Source organism: Rhinolophus sinicus, chromosome 5, assembly GCF_057876585.1.
Source record: "Rhinolophus sinicus isolate RSI-liver-muscle chromosome 5, RSI-T2T, whole genome shotgun sequence".
Taxonomy (NCBI): Eukaryota; Metazoa; Chordata; class Mammalia; order Chiroptera; family Rhinolophidae; genus Rhinolophus; species Rhinolophus sinicus.
This window is the reverse complement of record NC_142505.1, coordinates 33,390,349-33,414,020: the sequence shown is the minus strand read 5'-3', so window position 1 is coordinate 33,414,020 and position 23,672 is coordinate 33,390,349. Positions and strand designations below refer to the sequence as shown.

Below are 23,672 nucleotides of genomic sequence, written 5' to 3'. Positions count from 1 at the left end.
AGGAGGTGAGGAGAAAGGGGAGGACATGCTCAAGGAGATGTGACACTCGCCCACAATGTGTGGCCAGCCCTTGGCTACAACACCCTTTAATGCCATTCCTTGCCATTCACTGACCTGAATTCCTCCCCTACACAGGCACAGGCCCAAGGAAGGGGTGGCCACACCACTTCCCAGAACACACTTACCAAATTTACAGGACCCAGTTTGGTTGTATATTAAACCCATGGGGATGTTCCAGCCTGCAGAAGTGCCAACTGCAGTATGGCAGGACTTCTTGCCTCGGAGAGAATTCCAGGTGAGGTCGGCATCTGACTTCTTCACCACTGCCACAACGTAGTAACCTTGCAAAGGAGATACCGAGATGCAATTTCAGCAGCTCCAGGGCCCTCTAAAAACGTATTCTAGAGCTGCTGCAGCCAGCCCCTGCCAGCTACTCTCTCCAAGGACGGGGAACAGCTTGAACTCCTCACCTCACTCTAGCAAAAGACCCTGAAATAACTGTCATTATAGGTACTGGGCCAAACAGACTGACACTACTGCTCCAGATATGTCTACATACACACATTCACAAATATTTACGCACACACTTCATACTTTTTCACTTGAATCCTGCTATCCGTTCTTAGTTAGTTTCTTCTTTTGCAATGATATCTTGTGCATTCCTTTTTGCTGCAGTAGAAATAGATATAGCCCTCTCATTCTACGTATTGGCTGACTCTAAGTTATGCCTCACTGCTCGGCAGTATTATATTTTAAATAATCCCCCTACTGGTGGGCATTTGCACTGTGAAGCATTTTTCCCTATTACAAACCACATATCTATATAAATATTTGTGCATATGCGTGTGTACCTCTTTAAATATTTCTGTTGACTAGAAGTCCAAAAGAAAGAGCTTTAATGACTTCTTTTTTAAGGTTACATCTCTGAGTAACAATATGGATGGACCTAGAGGATATTATGCTAAGTGAAGTAAGTCAGAAGAGGAAGATAAACACTGCATGATTTCACTTATATGTGGAATTTAAAAAACAAACAAACACAAACAAACAAGCAAAACAAAACAAAAACAGACTCACAGAAACAAAGAACAAACTGATGGTTGCCAGAGGGAGTGGAGTTGAGCGATGCATGAGAAAGATGAAGGGGAATAGAGTCAATAATAGTGCAGTAACTTTGCACGGTGACAGATGGGGACTAGACTTATGTGGTGAGCACATGGCCGAGATATATAAATGTCGACTCACTACGTTATACACCTGAAACGAATATAATGGTGTATGCCAACTATACTTTAATAAAAAAAAATTAATTCAAAAAATGAAAAAAGAAACTCCAAACCCAAATGAGTACCTGTTTTTCTCTCAAGATTCTCCTTCGGAGTTGCTTTCAAACCTTAATGTGCAGCAGAACCAGCTGCAGGGAACCACCTCTGTGTTGAGACAGAGCAGTGGTCCCCCATCCCTGAGTCTGACTCTGGATCTGGGGTGGGACCCGAGAATTTTCATTTCCAACAAATCCTCGGTGGCGCTGATGCAGCTGGTCCAGGCACTGCACCAGATAGAGAACCACTGCTCTAGCTACTTCCCAAGATTAGGTCCTTCAGGGACAGACACAGATGGGAGAACTTGTCACCTGGTCTCCTATTCTAAAGACGAGGTCGACTCCCCTGCTATTGAAACCCAGCCGGCTAAAAGCTAAAGGGTTGATTCCATTTTTCCTCATCTCCCTTAGCAGGCTGGCCTCAGAAATGTCAGGGCTAGGCTCTTGTCCCGTGTTGACCTTCGTGCACAAACAGGCAGGCAGCATGTGACAAAGAGCAGTGTGGTTGGTCAGGAAGAGCATGGGGCTTTCAGTGACGCCTCCTCTTTTCAAGTCCAGGTACAGTCACTTCCTGGCTATGTGGCCCTGCTCAAGTCACAGTCCCTGAGCCTCAGTTTCCCCAACTACATAACATGGGACAATGATGCCCACATACTACAGGATCACTGAGAAGAACAAACGGGAATAGTGCAAGCAGGAATCCTTTATGGATGTAAAGTGCCCTACAAGTAGCAATTATCACTACAGCTTCATAACAGATTTGCTTCTTAACAGTTAACTGTGGAATCTCCTCCTCTTTCCCCTCACCCTCCTCCTCATTTTTTTTTTTTTTTTTTACAACTCTAGTAACTTTTGTTCCTTTTTAAGGCTCTCCTCACCCTTTTCCCAAGAATGGGCCTTTACCTTTGAGCTCCAGTGTTATTGAGTCTGACTCACCTTCCACAGGTGTATTCACACACTTGGACCCAAGCTCCCTGTTGCCATCGCTAGGTACTAAAAAGAAAAAGAAAAACAATTGCAGTGCATGGCATGAAATTCTCACATTACTCAATTGAAAGCTATGAGCTTCTCAATCACAGCAGTTAAGAATAAATGAGGAGAAACCCCAGCTAAGCAGTTTATCATTGGTCATCAACAAGCTAAGATCTTGCAGTCCCATCTTACCATCATTCCCCTCATCGTTGCCATTTGAACATCAAGTTCCATCCCAGAATGTCCCCAATACTCAGACATATGCAGAGAAAGAAAACAAGATGCCCTTTGAAGGGGGACAGAGGCCACCAATGGTCTTGGCAAAGATCCTTTTGCATTTGCGGTGTGATCCAAGTCATCCCAACATCTTTCTGCCCTTCAGAGCTCTGGACTGTGGCCGAGGTCACTTAGATTCTTGCTATGTCAAAGGGGAAAGAACCAGTCCATGGATTCAGAAAGACCTGGATGCAGTTTTTATTCTACCTTGAATGTATCATTTAACTTCTCTAAGCCTTAGTTTTTACATCTATAAAATGGACAAATTTGCTTCACACAAGGGTTTTGTGTTTAGGGATAATGAATGGGTTCTCACTCATTGCCTAACAGATGAGGTGTTTAACAAATGATATTGGTAAAATCCTCTTTTCCCTGGCTTTATTTTTTCATGGGATGGATACCCACTAAAGGGACCTTATGGCCCCACCCCTCAGTCCTCTAGTGCAGCTGGTGTGAGTTAATTTTGGATTAGTAAATTTGGCAAAAGGATTTAGGGACATGTCGCTCAGTCCCTTCTTTCTTTATTGAAGAGAGTGGGGAGAGGTGGTTTAGAGCATCTCACCTATGTTTTCCTCTGTCCTCAGCCCTGGGGTAAGCCAACAGATCTGTTCTCCTGAATTAGTGGGCACTTTGGCAAGCCCTGCGGCCAGCTCTACACCATGCCGTCCCATATCACTATTTCAGTAATAACGGTATTATTTTGATCTCTTTTTGTCTAACTCCTGTGTCTATAGCTTAATTGGTTCTGACATTGGGGAAGGCAGATGTTATCTACTGGCTTCCTACACTTCAACAATAGTTATTATTATTATTACCTCAACAATGAACTAAATTCTTTCCTCATCTTTTTAACTCCACAGCCCAGATGGAACAAAACAGAGAGAGATATTTCCCTCCACTTACTGTAGTTCTCTGCCAGGACAGGCACCAGACCACACTTGCCCGCTGTGTAGATAAACCCTCCATCTAAGCTCATGGCGTCAGCTTCTCCTTTCTGAAGTAAGAAATAAATCAATAGCACAACAGTGAGGCTGTTACCCTGTCTCACTGACCCTCTGAGGTTTCCATCTCGTTGGCTTCATGTCACATGTCCTTGTGATTAACCAAATCATGGGCCACCCAAAGCTTCTGCCACATAAACATGGGTTTAGAAAACTAGACATGCATTTGGCCTGTTGACCCAGGAGCAAGAGCCAACCCAGGTCCTGGTTCCTGGCCATCTCTGTATCATCTCGTGGGACCCAAGCTGACTGCTGGACGTGCCCTCACTATCCTTACACTGTACCATGTCACTCAGCGAGCCACATGGCCAGACTCAAAGGCTGCATTAATCTGTTCCCGTGGAACACGTTTCCTTCTGTACGGCAGAATTCAATTCTGTTCCCATAACCCCATTAGCATTGTACTCAGAGCCCTGGCACAGCAAAGATTTTCAATAAATAATTAATTCATCTACTTAAATAATTCATTACAGGCATACCTTGGAGATATTGCAGCTTGGTTCCAGACTACCATAATAAATTGAATATTGCAATAAATCTAATGTCACAATAAAGTGAGTCACATGAATTTTTTTGGTTTCCCACTGCATGTAAAAGTTATGTTTACACTATATTATAGTCTATTAGTGTGCAATATCATTATGTCTGAAAGACAATGCACACACCTTAGTTAAAAAACACTTTATTGCTAAAAATTGCTAACCCTCATCTGAGCCTTCGGCAAGTCGTAATCTCTTTGCTGGTGGAGGATCTTGCCTTCAATCTATAAAAAACCCGATATTTAAAAGCACAATAAAGCAAAGCACAATAAAACAAGGTATGCCTGTAATGATTAACTTACAATTTTAATCAATGAATTTTTCCAATAGAGCAAAAAATGTATACCTACAGTCATAGGTAAGGTCATTGAGTAAAAAAAAAACAAAAAACAAAAAACCCACAGAGACACATACGCATTCTTTGCTTTTGACCTGTTAAGTGCCTTTCTAGAACTCTGTTATTTAAGACAGTAGTAACTATAGGAGGAGAAACTTGCCGAGCCCTTACTATGTGCCAGGACCTTTTCTAAATACTTTGCAGTGATTACCTCATGTATTCCTCACAAACTCCAACAGGGTACATACTATAATTTCCCTTGTTTTATACATTAGTAAACTGAAGCAGAGAGGATTAAATAATGTGTCCAATAGATGGTCACTAAGACTTAAACTAAGGTAGTTTAATTCCTTAGCTTCTGCTCATAAGCACTATGCCACACAGCCTCCGGGATCTGACTGCTCCAAAGGACACATCCCTAAATATTACTCTACATACATTGTTTTCATTCATAAACTAGTGAAAAATCTCCCTCATAGGCTTATCGTGAGGGTTAAATAAGTTAATACAAGTTAAGAGGTCATAAACATGCTTGGCATATAGAAACTCCACAAATATTAGCTGTAATTAATATTAAAGACATACTAAGAAGTAGTGCCAGGTAAAGAACAGTATCTTCCCTCCCATATTATCTATAATAGAAAAGGATTTGGAAATAATTCAAATATAGACATTTAGAAATTGTTTAAACAGATTGAGGTGGACTATTATGCAGCCACTAAAACCATTTTAAAGAAGGTGCATCAACTGTGCTCAAAACTTTAAGTAATGATAACAATAGCTAACATTTATTGACTGCTTACTATATGCCAGGCAATGCTACGAGCATTCAAATTCATTTAATCCTTATAGTTGACAAATTTAGGAGACTATAAACTGCAAGATCTTAATCTTACGGGTTGGTCCCAGGGAGGTTTACCAAAATCTCCTTAGGATCTCCTTTCCTAAGAAAGACTGTGTGTCTCCTAAGGTTGTCAAATTTTCAGTGTTTTACTTACAAATTTATTTTTTCTAACCACAAAAGTATTACCTGTTGACAGAGAAATGTAATGTTAGTGACAACTTCATAACTCAAAAATTACATGGTGATGATCTCCGAGTTAGGAATTTGTGAATGATATCATTTCTTTTTCATTTCTCTTCCAGCATGTAATATTTTTATCACCAGGAAAAAAATTAAAATTTCCATTAAAGTACTGACATGGTTGATTTGCTTCCACAATCCATAAGGGCGCTGACTTCACCCTAGCATTTCACCCCACTTCCTGCAGGTCCTGGCAGGACACCACTCAGAGCTCCCTGGCCTAAGCACCAAAGGAGGCTGGGCCTTGGGCTGGCTCTTTTGTTTCTGCCCAGCCCTGAGCTGGAGGGGCCCGTGGGATGGAGGGGGGCAGGGGGCCGCCCACAACAGTTGCATGTCAGCCTTGAAGCTGATGGGAAGATATCTGGGAAGAGGCGGCGGAAGCGCCTCGTGTCTGGGAGTCCGAGCCCAGCTGTGGAGGCAGGGCCCTCCTTACGGCAATGGCAGCGATGCAGTCCTCCACGCTCTCCTCCGAGGTACACCGTAAGGCAGCACCGCTCACGGCACTCCAGTTCTCACACTTGGCCCTCTCTTGGGGGCCCACTGCGCACCACAGCACCCTCTGGGGCTCTTCCGCACCTAGTACAGTTGGAGAAAAGACCTGGGGATCCAAAGGAAGCTCCAAGATGGGTTTGGGGCGGGGGGGGGGGGGGGGGGGGGGGGGGGGGGGTCTGTGCCACTGGTTGCAGAGGGGCTGCCTAAGGAGGTCTTCACTGACAGCAGCAGAGTCTCAAGCCCACATCGACGCTCATTCCTGCTTATCGCCTTCCAGGAGAAATGAGGAACTCGGTTCTGAGAAACAGCAGTGAAGGCGGAGCAAATCCCTTCCCTCCTGACCTCACCTCCTCAGGCATCGCTGCCCCCGGGAGGCCTCTCTGAGCACCAGCCCAGCTCAGGGCCTTCTGGGGTTTCGGGACTAGGTTCTCCCACCCAGGGAGTGTTCCTGGTTGGTAGTCCTGTGTTCTGTTCTGCGTGGGCCTGCTTGCTCTCCCCTCACCCAATATCTTTGCTCACCACTGTATGCCCACCTCCCACACAGTGGCTTCTGTAGATGCACAGTAACTGTTGGTTGACTAAATGGAAGAGAAAAAGAGAGAAGGAAGGAAGAAATGAACCGTAGGGATTGAGAAGAAGGCAAGAGCTGGATTAAAACCATGTGAAATTCTAGTTCTGCTCCTGATGGTGGCAGAGGCCACGTTCCCACTTCAGTTTAGGATGGGCTATTTCCCTGCCAAATAGACCTGTTGTTGGGTGGGGCAACTCTGGTTTAATACAAAGAAGCCAGAACCATCATTACTTCAAGTTGTCTGGAACCTGAAGGTAAGTTAGGCCTTTCCCCAGCTCAGCAAAAAAACCCCTCATTAACCCAGTGCAGTGGTTGGGTCCTCTGGGCTCTGCAGGCTAGTGAAGGCTGAGTGAGGTGAGGCTTGCAGGTACCAGGAAAGCCTCCATGACCCCTACCCTGCCCCGCTGCCCTCCCAGGACCTTACATACCTCCCCTTAGATGCTGAGTGGCAGCAAAATACTTGTATCCCAGGTACAGCTTGGCATCCATCTTAGGTGGGACTCTTAAAAACCCATGGGTGGCATCTGTAAACATCAGGTCCTTCCCGTGAGGAGAGCCAAAGAGCTGGAATCCTGCTGACTTGTCTTTTCCAAAATTTTCCTGTTAAAAGGATAAAAGAAACAGTGAAGGAGGGAGGCTGGCATAGACAGGCAAAGGGAAAACAAACCCAAAACCAGACAAGGAAAACCAAAAGGAGAAAAGAGTGAACACCTGTGAAGACATTGGTTCAGGCCCTCTGCAGCCCGTATGGCTCATGAGGTTCTCAAGTCTCTCTCTAGGGAAGGCTTTGCTCAGATCCCAGCTTGTCTGCTGTGTGCAGACTCAGGGAAACTGCCAGGAGCTGCCCCCCCACCTGTACGAAAGGGTTTGGGGTCACCATGGGCAGGGCAGCTGCCCTTCTCCAATGCCGTGTCCCCACAGGGTGGTCGGTGAAAGGCTGCCTCAGTTCTGGCCATCTGATTACCCCAAGTGGTCTTCACTTTGGAGCGGCTGGTGATCTAGCACCCTGCCATCGAGGTTGGGGTCAGGCGTCCTGGGCTCCTCTCCCGTCCCAGGCCTGCCACTGAAGGATTTTAAGCACTCCTTTCTCCCTCTGGACTCTGGCAAAACAAAGGGCGCTTTGCCTATGACTCCTGCTGACTGACTGGCCCAAAGCTGCTCCTGATTGTAGCTGAAAACAGCACCTACCCACACGCTCTTTCCAAGATCTGTCCGCTTTGTGCTTTTGCAGTGGTTCTGCATGAAATGTCACCTGCTGTCTTTTCTGGCAACCCCCCACACTTCTTTGGGGTGCACACAGCTTATTCCCCAGGGCCCAGTTATCTTCTCAGATACATACTGTAAATCAGTCCCTCTGACCTCCACAAAGTACATAATCCATGTCTCCAAGGTTATGCCACCCCATCTGGTAAGAATTTGTATGTGTCCACATCTGTCTGTGAGCAACTCAAGGGCAGGTCTTTGTCTAGTTCATCTGTGAACCCCCAGTGCTGAGCAGAGAGCACTGAAAGGGATGGGGTGATGAATGAGGGCTGGCCAAGAGAGACTGCCGCCAACTCAGGGCAGAGAGAAGAATGGAGAGCAGATCAAAAGCCAAAAGGATAATAGGGGGATGCTTCCTGGAAGAGAGGCAGCTGCACTGCGTCCTGAGGGCCAGTTTAGAATGGAAAAGAACACTTGGGGCAGTGAGGAACTTCTGTAGTGTCTTGGGCCTACAGGGTCCGTGATGCCAGGTGAGCATTTCATGGCCTCTGCTGTCCATAACATACACAGACTGAGTGGCTTTCAGTGTAGAGGACGATGTGGAGTGTGGTTCTTGCTGGGTCCTGAACCCAGAAGGACTTGCAGAGTGGCTATAAGAGAATGAAGGAAAATGCCCCCAATCCAAGCAGAGACCCCTAAGCCGGAGAGGAGCTGGTGGATTTGGTACCTGGGCCTGGCTGAGAAGCTCCCAGATCAGGTCTTCCTTGCCACCCACACTTCGGGCCACCACAGCATTGGAAGGGACGCTGGACAGGTGGCACTCCTCATATTTGTCCACCGGCTTCCGGGTATTGTCCTTGCAGAGCAGCTCATACTGGTCCCTGTCAGCCTGGTGTGGCAGGTTCTCTGGGGGAGGAAAGCCCAGAGGAGCCAACTGACTGCAGGCAGAGCTATCAGCTGTGGTCCCCCCTCCTCACTGAATCCCAAACTGTTTGACCTTGTGGAGATAGCTTTCTAGGCCCAAGATGGAGCTGCTTCTATCCAGGGTCCCACGTCAACAAACTGAAACTTCGATAACTTTCATGTCCCTGTAAACGTTCTGCTTGACTAGAAAGGCAGTATCCTGCCCGTCCTCAAGCATCAAGCCAGCTCTGGCTTCTTCCTTTGTTCCTTTGCACCCACATAAGGTGGACTCTGTGGCCCCAGTCAATCCGGTGTTTTCTGTTGGTCTCTTTTCCTTTGTCCTTCCTCCCATTTTGCAGTTCCCCACATGGAGACTGCCTGCTTCAGGAAGTGTTCATAAACTCTGTGTACATCACCTAAATTGTCATCTTTAATCATTCTTCTAACAGCCCTAAGAGGACTGAAAATGAATACTTTCGAAAAACATTTTCTACATATGAGAAGCCTGAGGCCTTGGGAGATGAAATGACTGGTTCTCGCTGCAGACTGACATGGGTGGGGAGGCGTGCTTGGCATAGGGACCTCCCACTGCCCCTCATCCCTAGGGCTCTGCTAACAGGAAAGGTGACAGCAAGTATTTACTGGGCACTCCCAGCACAACAAGACTGTGCTGAAGACTCTCCATGCTGTGTGTCATTTAATCTTCATAACAGGCAGGAGAGGCCAGTGATGTGACTCCCATCGTAGAGAGGAGGAAACAGGTTCAGAGAGTTAAGGTAACTAGTCAAACTCTCAGCAAGTCTGAGGTTGACACATCGCCATGCTAGGACAATCCAGGTAACCCATTTGCAACGCTCCCCTGAGGGCAGAGCCTGCTGGGAAAGGTGATGGAAGAGTTGAGGGATAGACCAAGGCGTAGGGACCCAGTCAGGGCACTCTACAGGTACAAAGAAGGACCAGAAAACCTTGTAAGGCAAACAAGCTCTTCGGTTTTCCTTGTGTAGTTACTACCATGTTTCTCCGAAAATAAAACCTAACCAGAAAATAAGTACTAGCATGATTTTTCAAGATGCTCGTAATATAACACAAGCCCTAATGCGTCTTTTGGCGTGAAAATTAACAGAAGACCAGGTCTTATTTTGGGGGAAATACGGTAGGGCTTATTTTATATTACGAGCATCCTGAAAAAAATCATGCTAGGGCTTATTTTCCGGTTAGGTCTTATGTTAGGGGAAACACGATAGAAGGTGTTCTTGTTTGAATTGTGTCCCCCCAAATTCATATTTTGAAGTCCTGATCCCCAGGACCTCAGAATGTGACCTCATCTGGAAGTAGTCACTGCAGATGGAATCAGTGAAGATGAGGTCATACTGGAGCAGGGTGGGGACCTACTCCACCCACATACTGTGGGGACACAGTATGACTGGTGTCCTTATAAACAGGAAATTTGGACACAGACGATGCACACAGGAGGAACGCCACGTGAAAAGAAAGACAGAGATTAGGGTGATGTGGCTACAAGCCAAGGGATGCCAAAGACTGCCAGCAAACTACCAGAAGCTGGGAGACAGGCATGGAACAGATCCTCCCTCGTAACCTTCACACAGAACCAACTCGGACAATGTCTTGATTTTGGAATTCTAGCCCCTACCACTACGATACAATGAATGTCTATGGCTTAAGCCACCCAGTTTGTGGTACTTGGTTATGGCAGCCCTAGCAAGCTCCTATAGAAGATCTTTGAGGTAGATAAAGTCTTATTGAAAGTGGAGTACAATTAGAGTTCTTGAGAATGGTTATAATTTTAATTAGGTATATTGTACAGAAAATACATTTTAAATCCATATATTAAAATTCTTTTAAACGATTTAGTAACGTTAGAATTACATTAAAAGGATCAATATGACCCAACAGTTTCAGAAATAACCTTTCCACCTTAGTCACTCAAGGGCCCCAGTGGTGGCAGCCCCTCACCACCGACACATTTTCACCCCTAAAGCCCAGTGGATAGTCTCACATCAAATTCTACTTAGAAGGCAATCTGGGAGCACATATAATAGCAGATAAGTGACTTTCAGCAAAGATAAATCAGGATGGTCTGGGACGACCTGTTGTTTTCAGTAAGTGAGGATGATTTCAAATACAGCAGGGTGAGTGTTAAAATAGGCCGCCCACCGACATAGCGGTGGTAACTTGAGCAACCGGAGGAAATTACAATGACAGGTGTTTGCAACAACTTCATCCTGGGTCACCCCACAGATGACCCCACTAATTAAAATTACTGATAATAAGACATGCGTCGATTGCCAAAATGCTAACAAACCAGGTCAATGTGTAGCAAGGAAGGGACAGTACATTGTGAATGGCTGAACAAGGGAACAAAGCACATAAAACGGTTTCGTGTTAGAGAAAGAAGTAGGAGGAATTAAGGCCCATGTAAAGAGTAAGGACTTAAAATTTTCCCTGAGGTAGCAGATATTAACTTTAAAGTGAACCTAGCAGAGTGAATATACATTTGCTTTTAAACATCTTGAGTGATACAAGTATGTTCTATACCTGATAGAAATTTAGTTAGTTATAAAACCCAAAATCCATAACCTCAATTTGTCTGAAAAACTATTCTGTTTGTTTTTTTGTTTCTGATAATTGCCTAAAATTCTGGAAAGCTTTTTCTTAAAATGTAGAAATAAAGGAAAAATATATTTTCATTTATTGGTGATAATGCTTTTGCAACAGATTTAATTGTACATGTGCTAATAAGCTCTGAAATCATTACGATAATTTGTGTGTTTGCTTAAGGTATTGGAAGCATTTAGGAGCCGTTTATAATGAAGCATTCAGTAGAATATGATTAAATTTAAAAGTGTTATTTCAGTGACAAAGAGAATTTGATTATTAAAACTCACCTTTTTTCATTAATTGTTAAATAATGTTTAAATGTTCAGATTTGTTTAGGAGATTTATAGACTGAACAAATTGAGCACTGAACAATGTACAAATAACATCAATGTTTTCTATACAGAATTTCTATTTCATGAAAGATCTTGTTGTTACCCATCTCTACGTGTAGGGAAACTTTCAGGCAAAACCCACTTCCCAAGGGTGTGGCCCACGTGATTCTTCCCACATCCAGCACTTACCTAACACCGTCACATGCCTCATGAAGCCCACATCCCCCACACCATCTTGCAGACACCTGAGGAACAGGACAGCTGTAGTCAGGCCACTCTCTGAGCTACTGCCTTGCCCCTCCCCCATGCAGCCCCTCTGAGGTTCCGCCCCTGTCACAGGCCCACAGGGCTTTGCCCACAGTTTCCTGGGCTTCCATCTCTCCTCACAGAGGTGATGGCCCTGTCTGAGGGGCCTCTGAACATCCACAGCCAAACCCAGACTGAAGCCGGCTGGAGCCATGTAAGGCCACATCCCAGGCAACTCTGGGGAGGGAGGAAGCAAAAGTAGGACCCTTACCTTCCTCTTCAAAGGAAGCCAAAAGCTACCGATTTTTTTTTTTTTTTAATAAAGGTTTAAAGCCTTTAACATGGAAGGTAAAAACTCTGGATAGCCTTGGATTCCTGGCCACCTTAGCTCTGGTTTTGAGTGCTGGTCGTTTCTCTTACAGAGCATGGAGAATGGAGAGGTGGTGGCAGGGAGCTGAGAGGGAGGTGGGGAGAGGCAGGCACATGTCCCTGACACAGAGAGATGCTCAGGCCGAAAGAAGCAAGCTGGGTGGTCCTGGCCTTTAAGCTCGGAGCCCAAGCCTGGGTCTGTGCATCACGGAGTCCCAGAGACTGGTCTATCCCCCCCCTCCTGACCCTCCAGGAGACTCCAGGAGGTTAACACAGGCAGACCCCAGGCAATGGGGACACAAGAGGGGCTCCCACACAGAAGACAGCTCCTCAGGATGGTGAGGGGAAAGGGGGGGGCACAGAGGGACTCAGGACCCTGGGTGTGAACACGATGTTCTAGGTGGAATGGGGCAAACCCTGTCTACTTCCTGTGCCTTAGATTTGCATCCTTAGAGTTAGTGGGAACAGCGGCCAGTCTCACTCACTTGACGGCACCAGCGGGGCCAAAGTATGGTTCCTGGGCAGAGCAGGCACACTTGTCTGTCCCTTTCCCCGCACACAGTTGACACAGTTTGGGGAAGGCCGTCTGATCTGCACATGGGACACAGCTGCCCGCGAAGAAGTTGGCCACTGCTGCTCAGCACAGAGACAGGGAACACACAGCATGAGGCAGCCTGGCCAGAGGCAAGAATGGCTCCCGCCCAGGCTCAAGGGTGCACAGGGAGTGACCAGAACAGACCAGAGGCCAGTCCCCGCCTGCCCGTATGTGTGTCCCCTCTTTAAGATCAAGGGATTCCAAAAAGGCACGTGTTAACGTCTATCCTTCCACCATCATCCCCACCAACCAATGCCTGTCGCAGGTTGCTGTCAGCTCCCCTCCCTGCATTGTCAGCCTGGAACAGCTCAGAGAGAGTTCTCCCCTGGAAGCCATGCCTGGGAGATGGGACACCTGCCTGGAGAGGGGCAGGCCAACCTCAGGGCCAGTGGGTGGCCACCAGAGAAAGCCCCAGCAGATTGGGAAACACATCAGCCACAGAGAGGAAAGCACCCCAGGGAGGGGGCGATAGGGCAAAGCCATCTTGGCCCTGCTGAGCCTCTGTCACGCCTGATGACCTTGCCCCACCCCTCAGGAGCCCCTGCTGGGGGGTTGGGAGCTGAGAGAAGAAGACAGCTGACACCTCCCAAGGGCTGCTGTGCAGCAGACCCGACAAGTTTAAAGCTGGGTAACTCCTACCTCCACCCCAAGAGTCATCACACACGGTCACCTGACCATGTCTGAGTGACAGCCGTGTGGCTTCTGCGGGCATCTAAAGAAGGGACATCTGCCTGAAGACACTCGCCCTCCTGCCCGCTTACCTTTCTCAAGAGGTTCACGTGGCTCAGGCAATTGCCAGTAAAGTGTGCCGATGGGGATGTTCCAGCCAGAGGATCTGTGAAGGCCTGTGTGGCAGGACTTCTTGCCTTGGAGCTGGTTCAGCTGGAAGTTGCTGCCCTTCTTCACCAAGGCCACGGCATAATAGCGGGTTTCGGGATCTGCAAAGACACAGAGCAAATGGATGATGCTCAACCTGGGCCACAGGGAAACTCTGCTCATCACTCCTGACCAGGGAAGGGGACCTAAAGGACACACAGCGTGTCCTGTAAAGAGGGCGGGATCAGAATCCCTTTCTCAGGCTCACAGGGAAAGAAGGAACCACAGAGGGGCCATTTGTGACAACCCTCCAGGCAATCACAGGGAGAAGAGGGCCGTGTGCACATGAGCCGGAAATGCATTCTGCTCCCTGGCCCTGCAGGGTGTCTGCCTGTACCTCCCAACCAAAGCCACCAGGAGCTGGAGCTGGGGCATAAAGGCCACATTTCTGACTTGCTCTGAGTACTTCCTGTTCCCTGACACGGGCCCAGGAACAGTCAGTTTACTGTCACAAGAGACACAGGCTTTTGGGGCTCTGAGTGTGTGCTCCAGTGTGCTCTCCTCTGTGTGTGGCATCTGTGGTTCTTGGAAGACGTCTCTATAAGCTCCGACCACAATGGTTTGGGTAAGGCTGCACACAGCTTGCTCTGCTTCTTCAGAGAGCACATTTCCTGGCTCAGAAGGTCAGTGTCAGGAGCACCAGTCCTCAATCAGCCCAAAGCCCCAGAGGCCTTTGAGGTGGCCCTTAGGGCCACTCATTCCCCACTGACTTCCCAATGGGGAACGCTCAGCACTATCTAATCTCCATTATCTGCCTAAACAAGACAAGACTCTGCATCCCCTAGGAGGGAACAAGGGCCGCAAACCCTCTCCTGGGCCCTGGAGAACTTACTTTCTTTTGTTCCATAGATCTCTGCCACCACAGGCTTCAGGTTGTAGGGAGCCAGGCCAGCCTCAAACACCAAACCTGCGTCCAACGTCACAGCATCGGCTTCGTTTGCCTGAAAGGGAACAGACCAGACGCTAATGAAGCCCTCACTTTAAGAAGGCACCCCTAAGCTGGGATGAGTGGGGGTGACTGGGGGGGCTTCTTGGATCTGGGGCCAGAAAATCCCTCAACTTGGCCAGACCGCACACCACACCATGAGCTTCAGTTGACTTGACCTCCCTGTGAGGGGATTCGGTCACAATATACATTCCTGTTCCTCCTGCACAGAGGAAGGAATGGATTCTTTTTCTTCTCCCTTGTGAAACGTCTGGTTCTTGGCCCAGAAACCTATGTGTGGTCTTCTAGGATCAACCTGAATTACGGAGGCTTCCCCTGGCAGGACTCATGGGGCAGAGCTGCCCTCCGCACCCCAGACTGGGTGCACAGCCCACGCACTACAGGCTCTGGATGGGGGTTGCCGTCAACCACTCAGGTCCGCCTGCCGGGACGTGCTCTTCCACGTGTTTACATTGAGAACCCAAGAGCTTTTGTTTGGTGACCTCTTTACCTTGAGCCTTCAGCTGAGGTCTTCTCAGGCACCACTGTGAAGCCATCCTTAAGGGGGAGTGGAGCTTTGACAACACTCTTCTCCACTCTGATTCACTACTCAGTACCTTTCCTCCTATCCTGGGTCTACATAGCTGCAGGAGTCTTTCATTCACGAGTTTGGGGTTTTTTGGGTTTAACTTCTTGCTTTACTCTGAACTAAGTGTTGAACGATTATTACATCCATTATGGCTCATTGTTCATTTTATTGACTATTCAGACATGTCACAGCTCACCACTGTCTACCTCAGCTGCATTTTACACATTAAAAAATAGAGACACAGAAAGTTCCCGTCACTTCCCCAGGCCACATCGCTAGTAAGTCATGGAGCTGGGGTTTAAATCCAGGTAGCATGGGCTTATTCCTTCCATTACACTGTTGCTGGGTTGTTTGTTTTTCTTTTTTGGGTTTTTGCTTCTTTGAAATCTCAACTTTAAGCTAATAATTCGCTTGAAATATTATAGGCACCTTCCCACTGGATCTAGAACTTATTTTCTCTGAAAGTGAGAACTGTTTTTAACATACACACTTAAAACAAATTTTATTTCATTTTTATTCTGCTTCAAGCATCTGCAGGTCAAAATGAGTTTTCTAGAAGCCCTTGCCAGTGCTCTACGAATAATTCTTATTGATTAAATTACAAGGCAGAAGCAATAGCTCCATGATCTGTGTCATGTTACAGGTAAGTAGTAAGACAACAGTATTTCTAAATGAAAGAAAATAATAAGGCGAGTCAAACTATGTATTTGCCTACCTGAAACTTTTCTTTTTAATGTTGGGATTGTTGTTGTTGTTGCTTTATTGTAATAAAATACATAACACAAAATTTACCATTGAACCATTTCTAAGTGTACATTTCAGTGCAATTAAAAATATTCATTCACTTTGGTGAACAACTCTTTCATCCCACAACTACATATCAGATATGAAACACTCTTTGAGGCTTTCTTCGTATCACAAGAGGTATGTGAAACCTCCAGAGACTCTCCACACCCACCCCACACACTGTAGAGTAGAAAAAAAAGCAAATAAAAAAGAATATTTCCCAGGGCAGTGAGGTTGGGGTTTTCTTAGCCAAGACACCAGGATTCTGGGAAGAAATCACTGGAGCCTCAAGGGCTCAGGAACCAAGAAGTGAAGACCTCACTCATGGGGTCCACTAGAGCAGCAGGGATTCTGAAGGGGAAACTGAACCAGCAGGGAAGGGGAAGGTTGAAATCAAGTATTACCTCCCAGGTGCAGATAAGCAAACCCAGAGGAAGGTAAGCCACAATGGTGGGGATCAACAGCAACAACAGACGTGGGCCCTCAAGTGATGTGGAGGTTGGAACTGTCAGATGCAATGGAGGAGAGCTACCTATGAAGTGTTTTGTTTTACGTACAAAGTAAAGGCAACATTACAGGCATAGAAAAAGCAATTACCAGGAATAAAAGGAAAAAAAAAAATTTTCTGGTGCTTCTAGAAACAAAAATATAACTTTGAAATAAAAAAGTAAATGAATAGGCAGCAAGTGCTTAGACGTGGTTAAAGAGAGAATTAGTAAACTAGAAGCTGTGTCTAAAGAATTTATCCTGGATGTTGCCAAAAGAGGTGCGGATGATAGAAATTATAAACAAAGGATTAAATGATGTGGAGGCTGTATTAAAGAAAGCCTAATATGTGTCATCTTGGAATACTAGGACTTAAGCAGAAAAAAATGGAAAGACTAAGAAAAGGCAGTATTTAGAGATAATAGCTGCAAATTATCCAGAAATGAAGAAAAATATGACTCCACAGATCCAATATACCCTAAGCAGAATAGGTACCAAGATTTCCACAACTGGAAATATCATAGTGAATCTGTGCAACATCATAGACCATGGAAATGAAATCTCAAAATTATCCAGATAGAAGATGATTGAAGGAATAACAGGACAGCACCAGACTTCTCATTGGCTACAATGGAAGTCAGGAGGCAGTGGCACAATATTTTTAATCATTGCAAAACATCAAACTAAAATGATACACTGAGCAAAATTACCACTCAAGAATAAGGGGGAAATTAAAGCATTTGCAGAGAAAACAAATAAGCAAGCAACTGACGGAGATTAATACCAGGAGATTCATTCTGAAGTATCAGCAAAAGGACATATTTTAGGAAGTAAACATATCCCAGAAAGATGAAAATTGAGAATGAATGGTGAACAGGTTAAATAGCAAAAATGTAGGTAAATCCAAATATTCTCTCTCTCTCTCCAGCTCTCTTTCTCTCTCCTTCTTTCTGAGTTTTTGGGTATGCATGCATATACATATACATAGACACATACACAGACACACACAAACACCCCCCTACACATATATAAATATATTTACATTTTTATATAGCATCTACAAATATATCAAGTAACTACATGATGGGGTTAAAAAAGATAGACTTAAAGTACTAAATAGTAATATCTAAACAGGTAACTCTATGCTACTGTATTCTAGAGTACTTTTATTATTTGGCAAAATGGGGGGCGGATCAGGACTATTTTACTATAACACTTTGGTAAGCTAACATACATAGTAAAAATTAAAAAGAAATCATTAAGGAATATAAATAAAGTGTTTAAATTCACTACCAATGGGAGAGAGTGAAATAAAGGGAAAACAATGCAAAAAACATATATATATATACAAACTCAATTTTTAAAAACTCAGAAATCAGGGGAAAGGCAGAACTAAGAGAAATAAAAAAATACATGGCAGAAATAAGTTAAATTTATCCATAGCAACAATAATTATTAATGGTCTAATGTACCATGTAAAACAAATGAGATTTCAGATTTCATGAATAAACAAAATCCAGGAATATATAGTTTTCAAAAGTCACACCTGAAACATAAGCACACAGAAAGTTGAAAATAAAGAAGTGGAAAAACATGTAAGAGACTACTAACCAAGGAAAGTTGATGTAGTATGTTAATATCAGAAAAACAGAGTTTAATCAAAAATCACTATGAGAGACAGAGATTATTTCATAATGGTAAAATGTTACATTCACTAAAAATGATATGGATTATTCTCCCATATACTGCTAGTGGAAGTGGAAATTGAAATAACCACATTGGGTTTGCTTACAAATCAAATACATTTGGCATTGTCTTAAAAGTCAAATACTCATATATCCCATGGCTCAGCAAGTCTGCCTCTACATATAAATTCAAGAGAAACTTTTAATACTTGAGTCCCTAGAGATTTGTATAAAAATATTCCTCAAGTCCTGATTACAGTAACAAAAACTAGAAACAATCCAAATGCTAATGATGGGAAAAGAACAAATAAATTGTGGTATACTAACACAATGGACTATTGCAGAGCTCTGAAAATAAATGAACAATAGCTACATGCACCAACATGGGTGAATCTTAGCATAATATTGAGGAGGAAAAAACAAGTATGAGAAGGCAACACAGAGTAATGTTATCTTTATAAATTTTTTTTATTTTTATTTTTTAATTTATTGGGGTGACAATTGTTAGTAAAATTACATAGATTTCAGGTGTACAATTCTGTATTACATCATCTATAAATCCCATTGTGTGTTCACCACCCAGAGTCAGTTCTTCCATCACCATATATTTGATCTCCTTACCCTCATCTCCTACCCCCCAACCCCCTTACCCTCTGGTAACCACTAAACTATTGTCTGTGTCTATGAGTTTCTGTTTCTCATTTGTTTGTTTTGTTCTTTTGTTGCTTTTGGTTTATATACCACATATCAGTGAAATCACATGGTTCTCTGCTTTTTCTGTCTGACTTATTTCGCTCAGCATTACACTCTCAAGATCCATCCATGTTGTCACAAATGTTCCTATCTCATCTTTTTTTATTGCCGAATAGTATTCAATTGTGTATATATACCACAACTTCTTTATCCATTCATCTATCAAAGGACATTTTGGTTGTTTCATCTTTATAAATTTTTTAAGAAGCAAAACTATGCAATCATTCACACATACCCATATAAGTCTTAAAACTGAAATAATGCAATAATTCTTAGGATTCTCTGGGGAAACACATAGGTCACTGTAAGTAGGGCCAGTGGGTAACAGCCCCCCAAGCGGTGCCATTCCCATAGAATCCAATGCTGCCACACAGTAGTCCTAGAAGTAAGCTATTGGCAGTAATGAAGTTTAGAGAACCTGTGGTGGGTCATGGATAGTATTATTTTGTATTTTAACATATTTAAAAATAAAGAAGTATGCATAGATCAAAGCTGAACATAGGTCATAATTCAAGGGTTACAATTAAGCCACGATAGGAATTGAGGTCCAATTTAAAAAAAAGAAGCAGAACAGACCAATTGTTTATACCAAATCAGTGATTCCCTGAGTTAATCAGGCTCCTTCTGGCCGAGTCTACCTCTCCCACCTCATCGCTCCTTCCAGTCTCCTGCTTGCTCTCCTCTGTCTCGGGCCCTTTGCACACACTGTTGTGCACTTCCTAGAATATTCTACCCAAGGCTCTTGGCATCCTTACCCATGCTCATCCCTGGGGTCTCAGCTTCATTGTTCTCTCTCAGGGAGATTGTCCCTGACACCCAGGTCAAAGCAAGTTTCCTCTGAAAGTCTGTCAGAACATTCTACTTTTCCCCCTCACTGTACTTCACACAATTTGGAATTACATGTCTACTTGTTGGCACGTTTTTCTTCTCTCCTAACTAGACTGTAAGCTCCTCAAGAGTAAAGACCATGTGTTGAGATTCACCACTGCAGCCCCACTGCCCAGCACAGGGTCTGACACACGTTCAAATGAGCAGGAACAATGGTGAAGGAGTGAAGAGGATTTGGGAAAGCGTAAGAACAAAGGACGAGCCATCATCTGCAATCATGACACTGTTAGTTCTCATCCCTGTGAGTGTCATGCAGCTACTTCCCAGGGTGTATGAGGAACTTGCAAAACAATGGGAGAAGACTACTTTGATGCAAACTGCCATTTTTGTTTCTTGCATTCAGAGAACATAATACCTCAAAAGTGTCACCTTTCAGAATGCATTGGATTTTGCTTTAAGACTTGTTAAAGATGACCGCTGCTACTTCCATTTCTACAGTGATGATACTATCAGTGGAGCTGACTGCCCACACACCAGCCTCCTACATGTGAGTACAGAATTGGTCCAGCACCAGGACCATGAGAAAGTATGGACGCCTTCCACTCTCCTTCAGGCAGCAGCGACTTACCGCAATGGCCTTGATGCACTCAAGGGAGGAGGTTTTCTTCACACAGGTGACAAGAGGGCCCGTCTCAGGAAGGACTTTTTTCATACTGTCACGGAAACTGGAGCACTTGTTGGCCTCCTGATTTGAGATGGTGCACCATCTCACCGTTTTCTCGGGGACAGCCAGACACAGCCCTAGGGGAGAGAGACCAAAGGTGTAAGGGACCCACCTTATACCTTTCTCAGCACCCACCTCTCTCTGCTGGTAGAAGAGGTTAAAGACAAGGTCAAGGATTAGCTGCGTGGGTCACACATATTAGATTGGCTCACATGAATTCTCAGGTCCCATTTTTCTGATTGTACCTTTCCCTTGGAGAAAAAAGCCAAAACATCCCCCCAAAGTTAAACATTTAATTACCCAATGATCCAGAAATCCCACTTCTAAGTATATACTCAAAGGAAATGAGAAAAGGTACTCAAATACACATAGCCAAAAATGTGGCAACAACTCAAGGGTTGCCATGGACGAATAAACAAAATGTGTTATATCCATACAATGGAATATTCTTCTGCCATAAAAAAAAATGAAGTACTGCTACATGCTACAACATTGATGGATCTCAAAATTATTATGTAAGATGAAAGAAGCCAGACACAAAAGGCTACACATTATAGGTTTCCATATCTATGAAATATCTAGAATAGGTAAATCTATAGGGACAGAAAGCAAATTTGTGGTTGCCAGGAACCAGGGAGAGAGAAATGGGTACTGACTTCTTTATGGGTACAGGATTCTTTGGAGGGGATGACGGAACTATGATGGATCAACGGAGAGGTGGTAGTTGTACAGCAAGTGAATGTACTAAATGCCACTGAATGTACACTTTAAAGACTAATTTTATGTTAGTGAATTTCACCTCAAAAAAGAAAAAAGCAACCTGTGGGGAAGGAAGCTTTGAGCCTAGTGATTTTTGTTCTTCATCTAGACATTGGATACTCTGACCTTACATGGTAGTAATTGCTGGGGCATTAAAATCAGTGCCTATTTATTTCACTGGCATTTAAAATTTTAGTGATGAAATAGGGGGGTGAATATAATGAAGGCAAAACGCTGTTTACAAATCTGTAGTATTTGAGGAAAATGTTATTTTAAATGAAATTTAGAAAATGAGCTTTACCAGTAGCATGCACCAGATTTTGATGAGGCTCTGCCTGTCAGGCAGCGTGCAAAGCGCATTACTCTCCTCTGACGTCTACAAATGTCCTGCTGCTTAAATACTGATGCGCCTGTTTTGCAAATATGATTAAAAAGACCTATAAGGGACATTAAATAACTTGAGATGAAGCTAATATTTGAACCACCCAAGTCAGTTGGACTTCAAAACCTGTACTGCCTTTTAACTCTCTGTAAGTAGGATGTATCAAATGAAATGGGACAGGAGCTGTCAAGTTACCTTAGACAGAATCTCATACCAAGACAGGGAATGACAAATGGAGCCCCTCAGCTCTATTTGAAAAAGCCTTGGATAGCAGCAGCCCAGGGAAGGAGAGCAAGTGAGTGGAACTATACAGGCCATGCGTCCTTGTGCAGAATACCAATGTTTAGAGTAATAGCTTACGTTTGTATTTTGAGTCTTTCAAAGCATGTTTACCCTGTTTGCTAATATAGTGTTAAAACATGTCATGCTTAGAAATGACTGGCAACAGTAGAGACAATAGAACTTTATAAATGAAAATAGCTTAAGTAATCAGGTTAAGTTATACGAGAGCTAGTAGGTCAGTGTTTTTCTTTTTCAAAGGTATGTCCTTATTGGGAAAGCCCTTTTGAATGTCTGTATTTTCAGTCAACACTGTGCTTATGTTCAAATGCTTAAAACTTCAGGCTTTGTACTTCTAATCTTTTTTTTAAGTGTGAATGTAAACCAGGGTGAATGAAGTTTGCATAGTTAGGGGAAAAGCTAAAGTCTTGACAAAAACATGGTATTAAAACAGAGAACAACAGCCAACAACAAACCCCCCACAAAACAAAACAAAAAAACAAAGCAAGGATCAATTTCTGCTTCCATCTATGAAAGAGTAAATGATAAGGGATTTGCCCTAGAACTTTAAACAACGCTTGAATAAACATGAAAAAATGATTTAAAATATTGGGCAACAGGAAATGCAGGGATGTGATCCCTGAGAGAAGGGAAACAAATAAGGGGAGCCCTATAATCACCCCAGCTTTCTTCCTGGACAAAATTTCTAGATGGCAGGGAGGAGAAAACCAAGTAGCCTGATGGTCTTTTACAGAGGTGAGGAGACAGAGAGCATAGTCAGGTAAGGCTGAAGCAAATAGAATTTGCAGCACAGAGTATTAAAGAGCAGGGAGTACAAAAGGAGAGAGGAAAGAGAGAGAGATTAAGACCCAGAATCTGCATACCCTTGAGATTCTGGCTAAGTACCAGTTTGAGCACCGTGGCAGCTAGGCAAAGACAACTGCTAGGTAAAGAAAATTTAATGGGGAGTTTAGGCCAAACATTTCCCAGAGCTCAAATGGGCTCAGGAATCATTTCAGCTCCCACCATCCAGAGTGGAGAGAATCTCATTGAATAAACAGTGCATTTACTAAAAATTCCAGAAGTAAGCTAAACTAGCCCTAGAATAAAGAGTATTTTAGACACAGCCTAAATCTAGTGAAAAGGTTACACTGATCTTCAGATAATAGTGACTGCCTACCAGAACAAAGTTTAACACTCTTTAAATAAAAATGACAAAATCAATACTTAGCAAGCTAAAATTCACAATATCCAGCAACCAATAAAATTACTACACAAGTGAAGAAGCATGAAAATGTAACCCATAACCAGGAGGAAAATCAGTCAATAGATTCAGAACAAGAAATGAAAGATGATGAAATTAACAAAAAATAACTTTAAAACAGCTATTTTAAATGCTGTAAGTATGCTCAGAGACTTAAATGAAAACATGAACATAATGAGGAAATGAACATAAGATATAAAAAGAGCCAAAAGGGTTTTCTAGAGATGAAAAATACAATATCTGAAATGAAAATTCTACTGAATAAGATTTTCAGCAGATTAGTACTGCAGAAGGGAAAAGGTGATCTGGAAAACTTTATTAGAAGCAATACAAATGAAGCACAAAGAGAAAAAAAGACTTAAGTGAACAGAGCTCAGTAACTTGTCAACAGTATCAAGTGATCTAACATATGTGTAACTGTAGTCTTAGGGGAAAAAATGGAGGAGGGGGCCAGAAAAATACACGAAAAAAATATT

General features: G+C 43.8%; 1 protein-coding gene across 2 annotated transcripts in view; it reads right to left on the bottom strand.

The window, feature by feature from the left end:
* Positions 1-23,672, bottom strand: part of LOC109444539 (inhibitor of carbonic anhydrase-like) — a 55,218-nt gene that overhangs the window by 9,914 nt on the left and 21,632 nt on the right. For both annotated transcript variants that reach the window (XM_074312858.2, XM_074312857.2), the window contains 11 exons: positions 20,417-20,589; positions 14,569-14,677; positions 13,622-13,798; positions 12,751-12,898; positions 11,840-11,895; positions 8,524-8,702; positions 7,022-7,193; positions 5,964-6,106; positions 3,473-3,563; positions 2,258-2,314; positions 186-341 (listed from right to left, as the gene is read on the bottom strand). In XM_074312858.2, coding sequence (XP_074168959.1) covers positions 186-341; positions 2,258-2,314; positions 3,473-3,563; positions 5,964-6,106; positions 7,022-7,193; positions 8,524-8,702; positions 11,840-11,895; positions 12,751-12,898; positions 13,622-13,798; positions 14,569-14,677; positions 20,417-20,500 — 1,372 coding nt within the window. In that variant the 5' untranslated portion in view covers positions 20,501-20,589. The remainder of the gene's footprint in view (positions 1-185; positions 342-2,257; positions 2,315-3,472; positions 3,564-5,963; positions 6,107-7,021; positions 7,194-8,523; positions 8,703-11,839; positions 11,896-12,750; positions 12,899-13,621; positions 13,799-14,568; positions 14,678-20,416; positions 20,590-23,672) is intronic.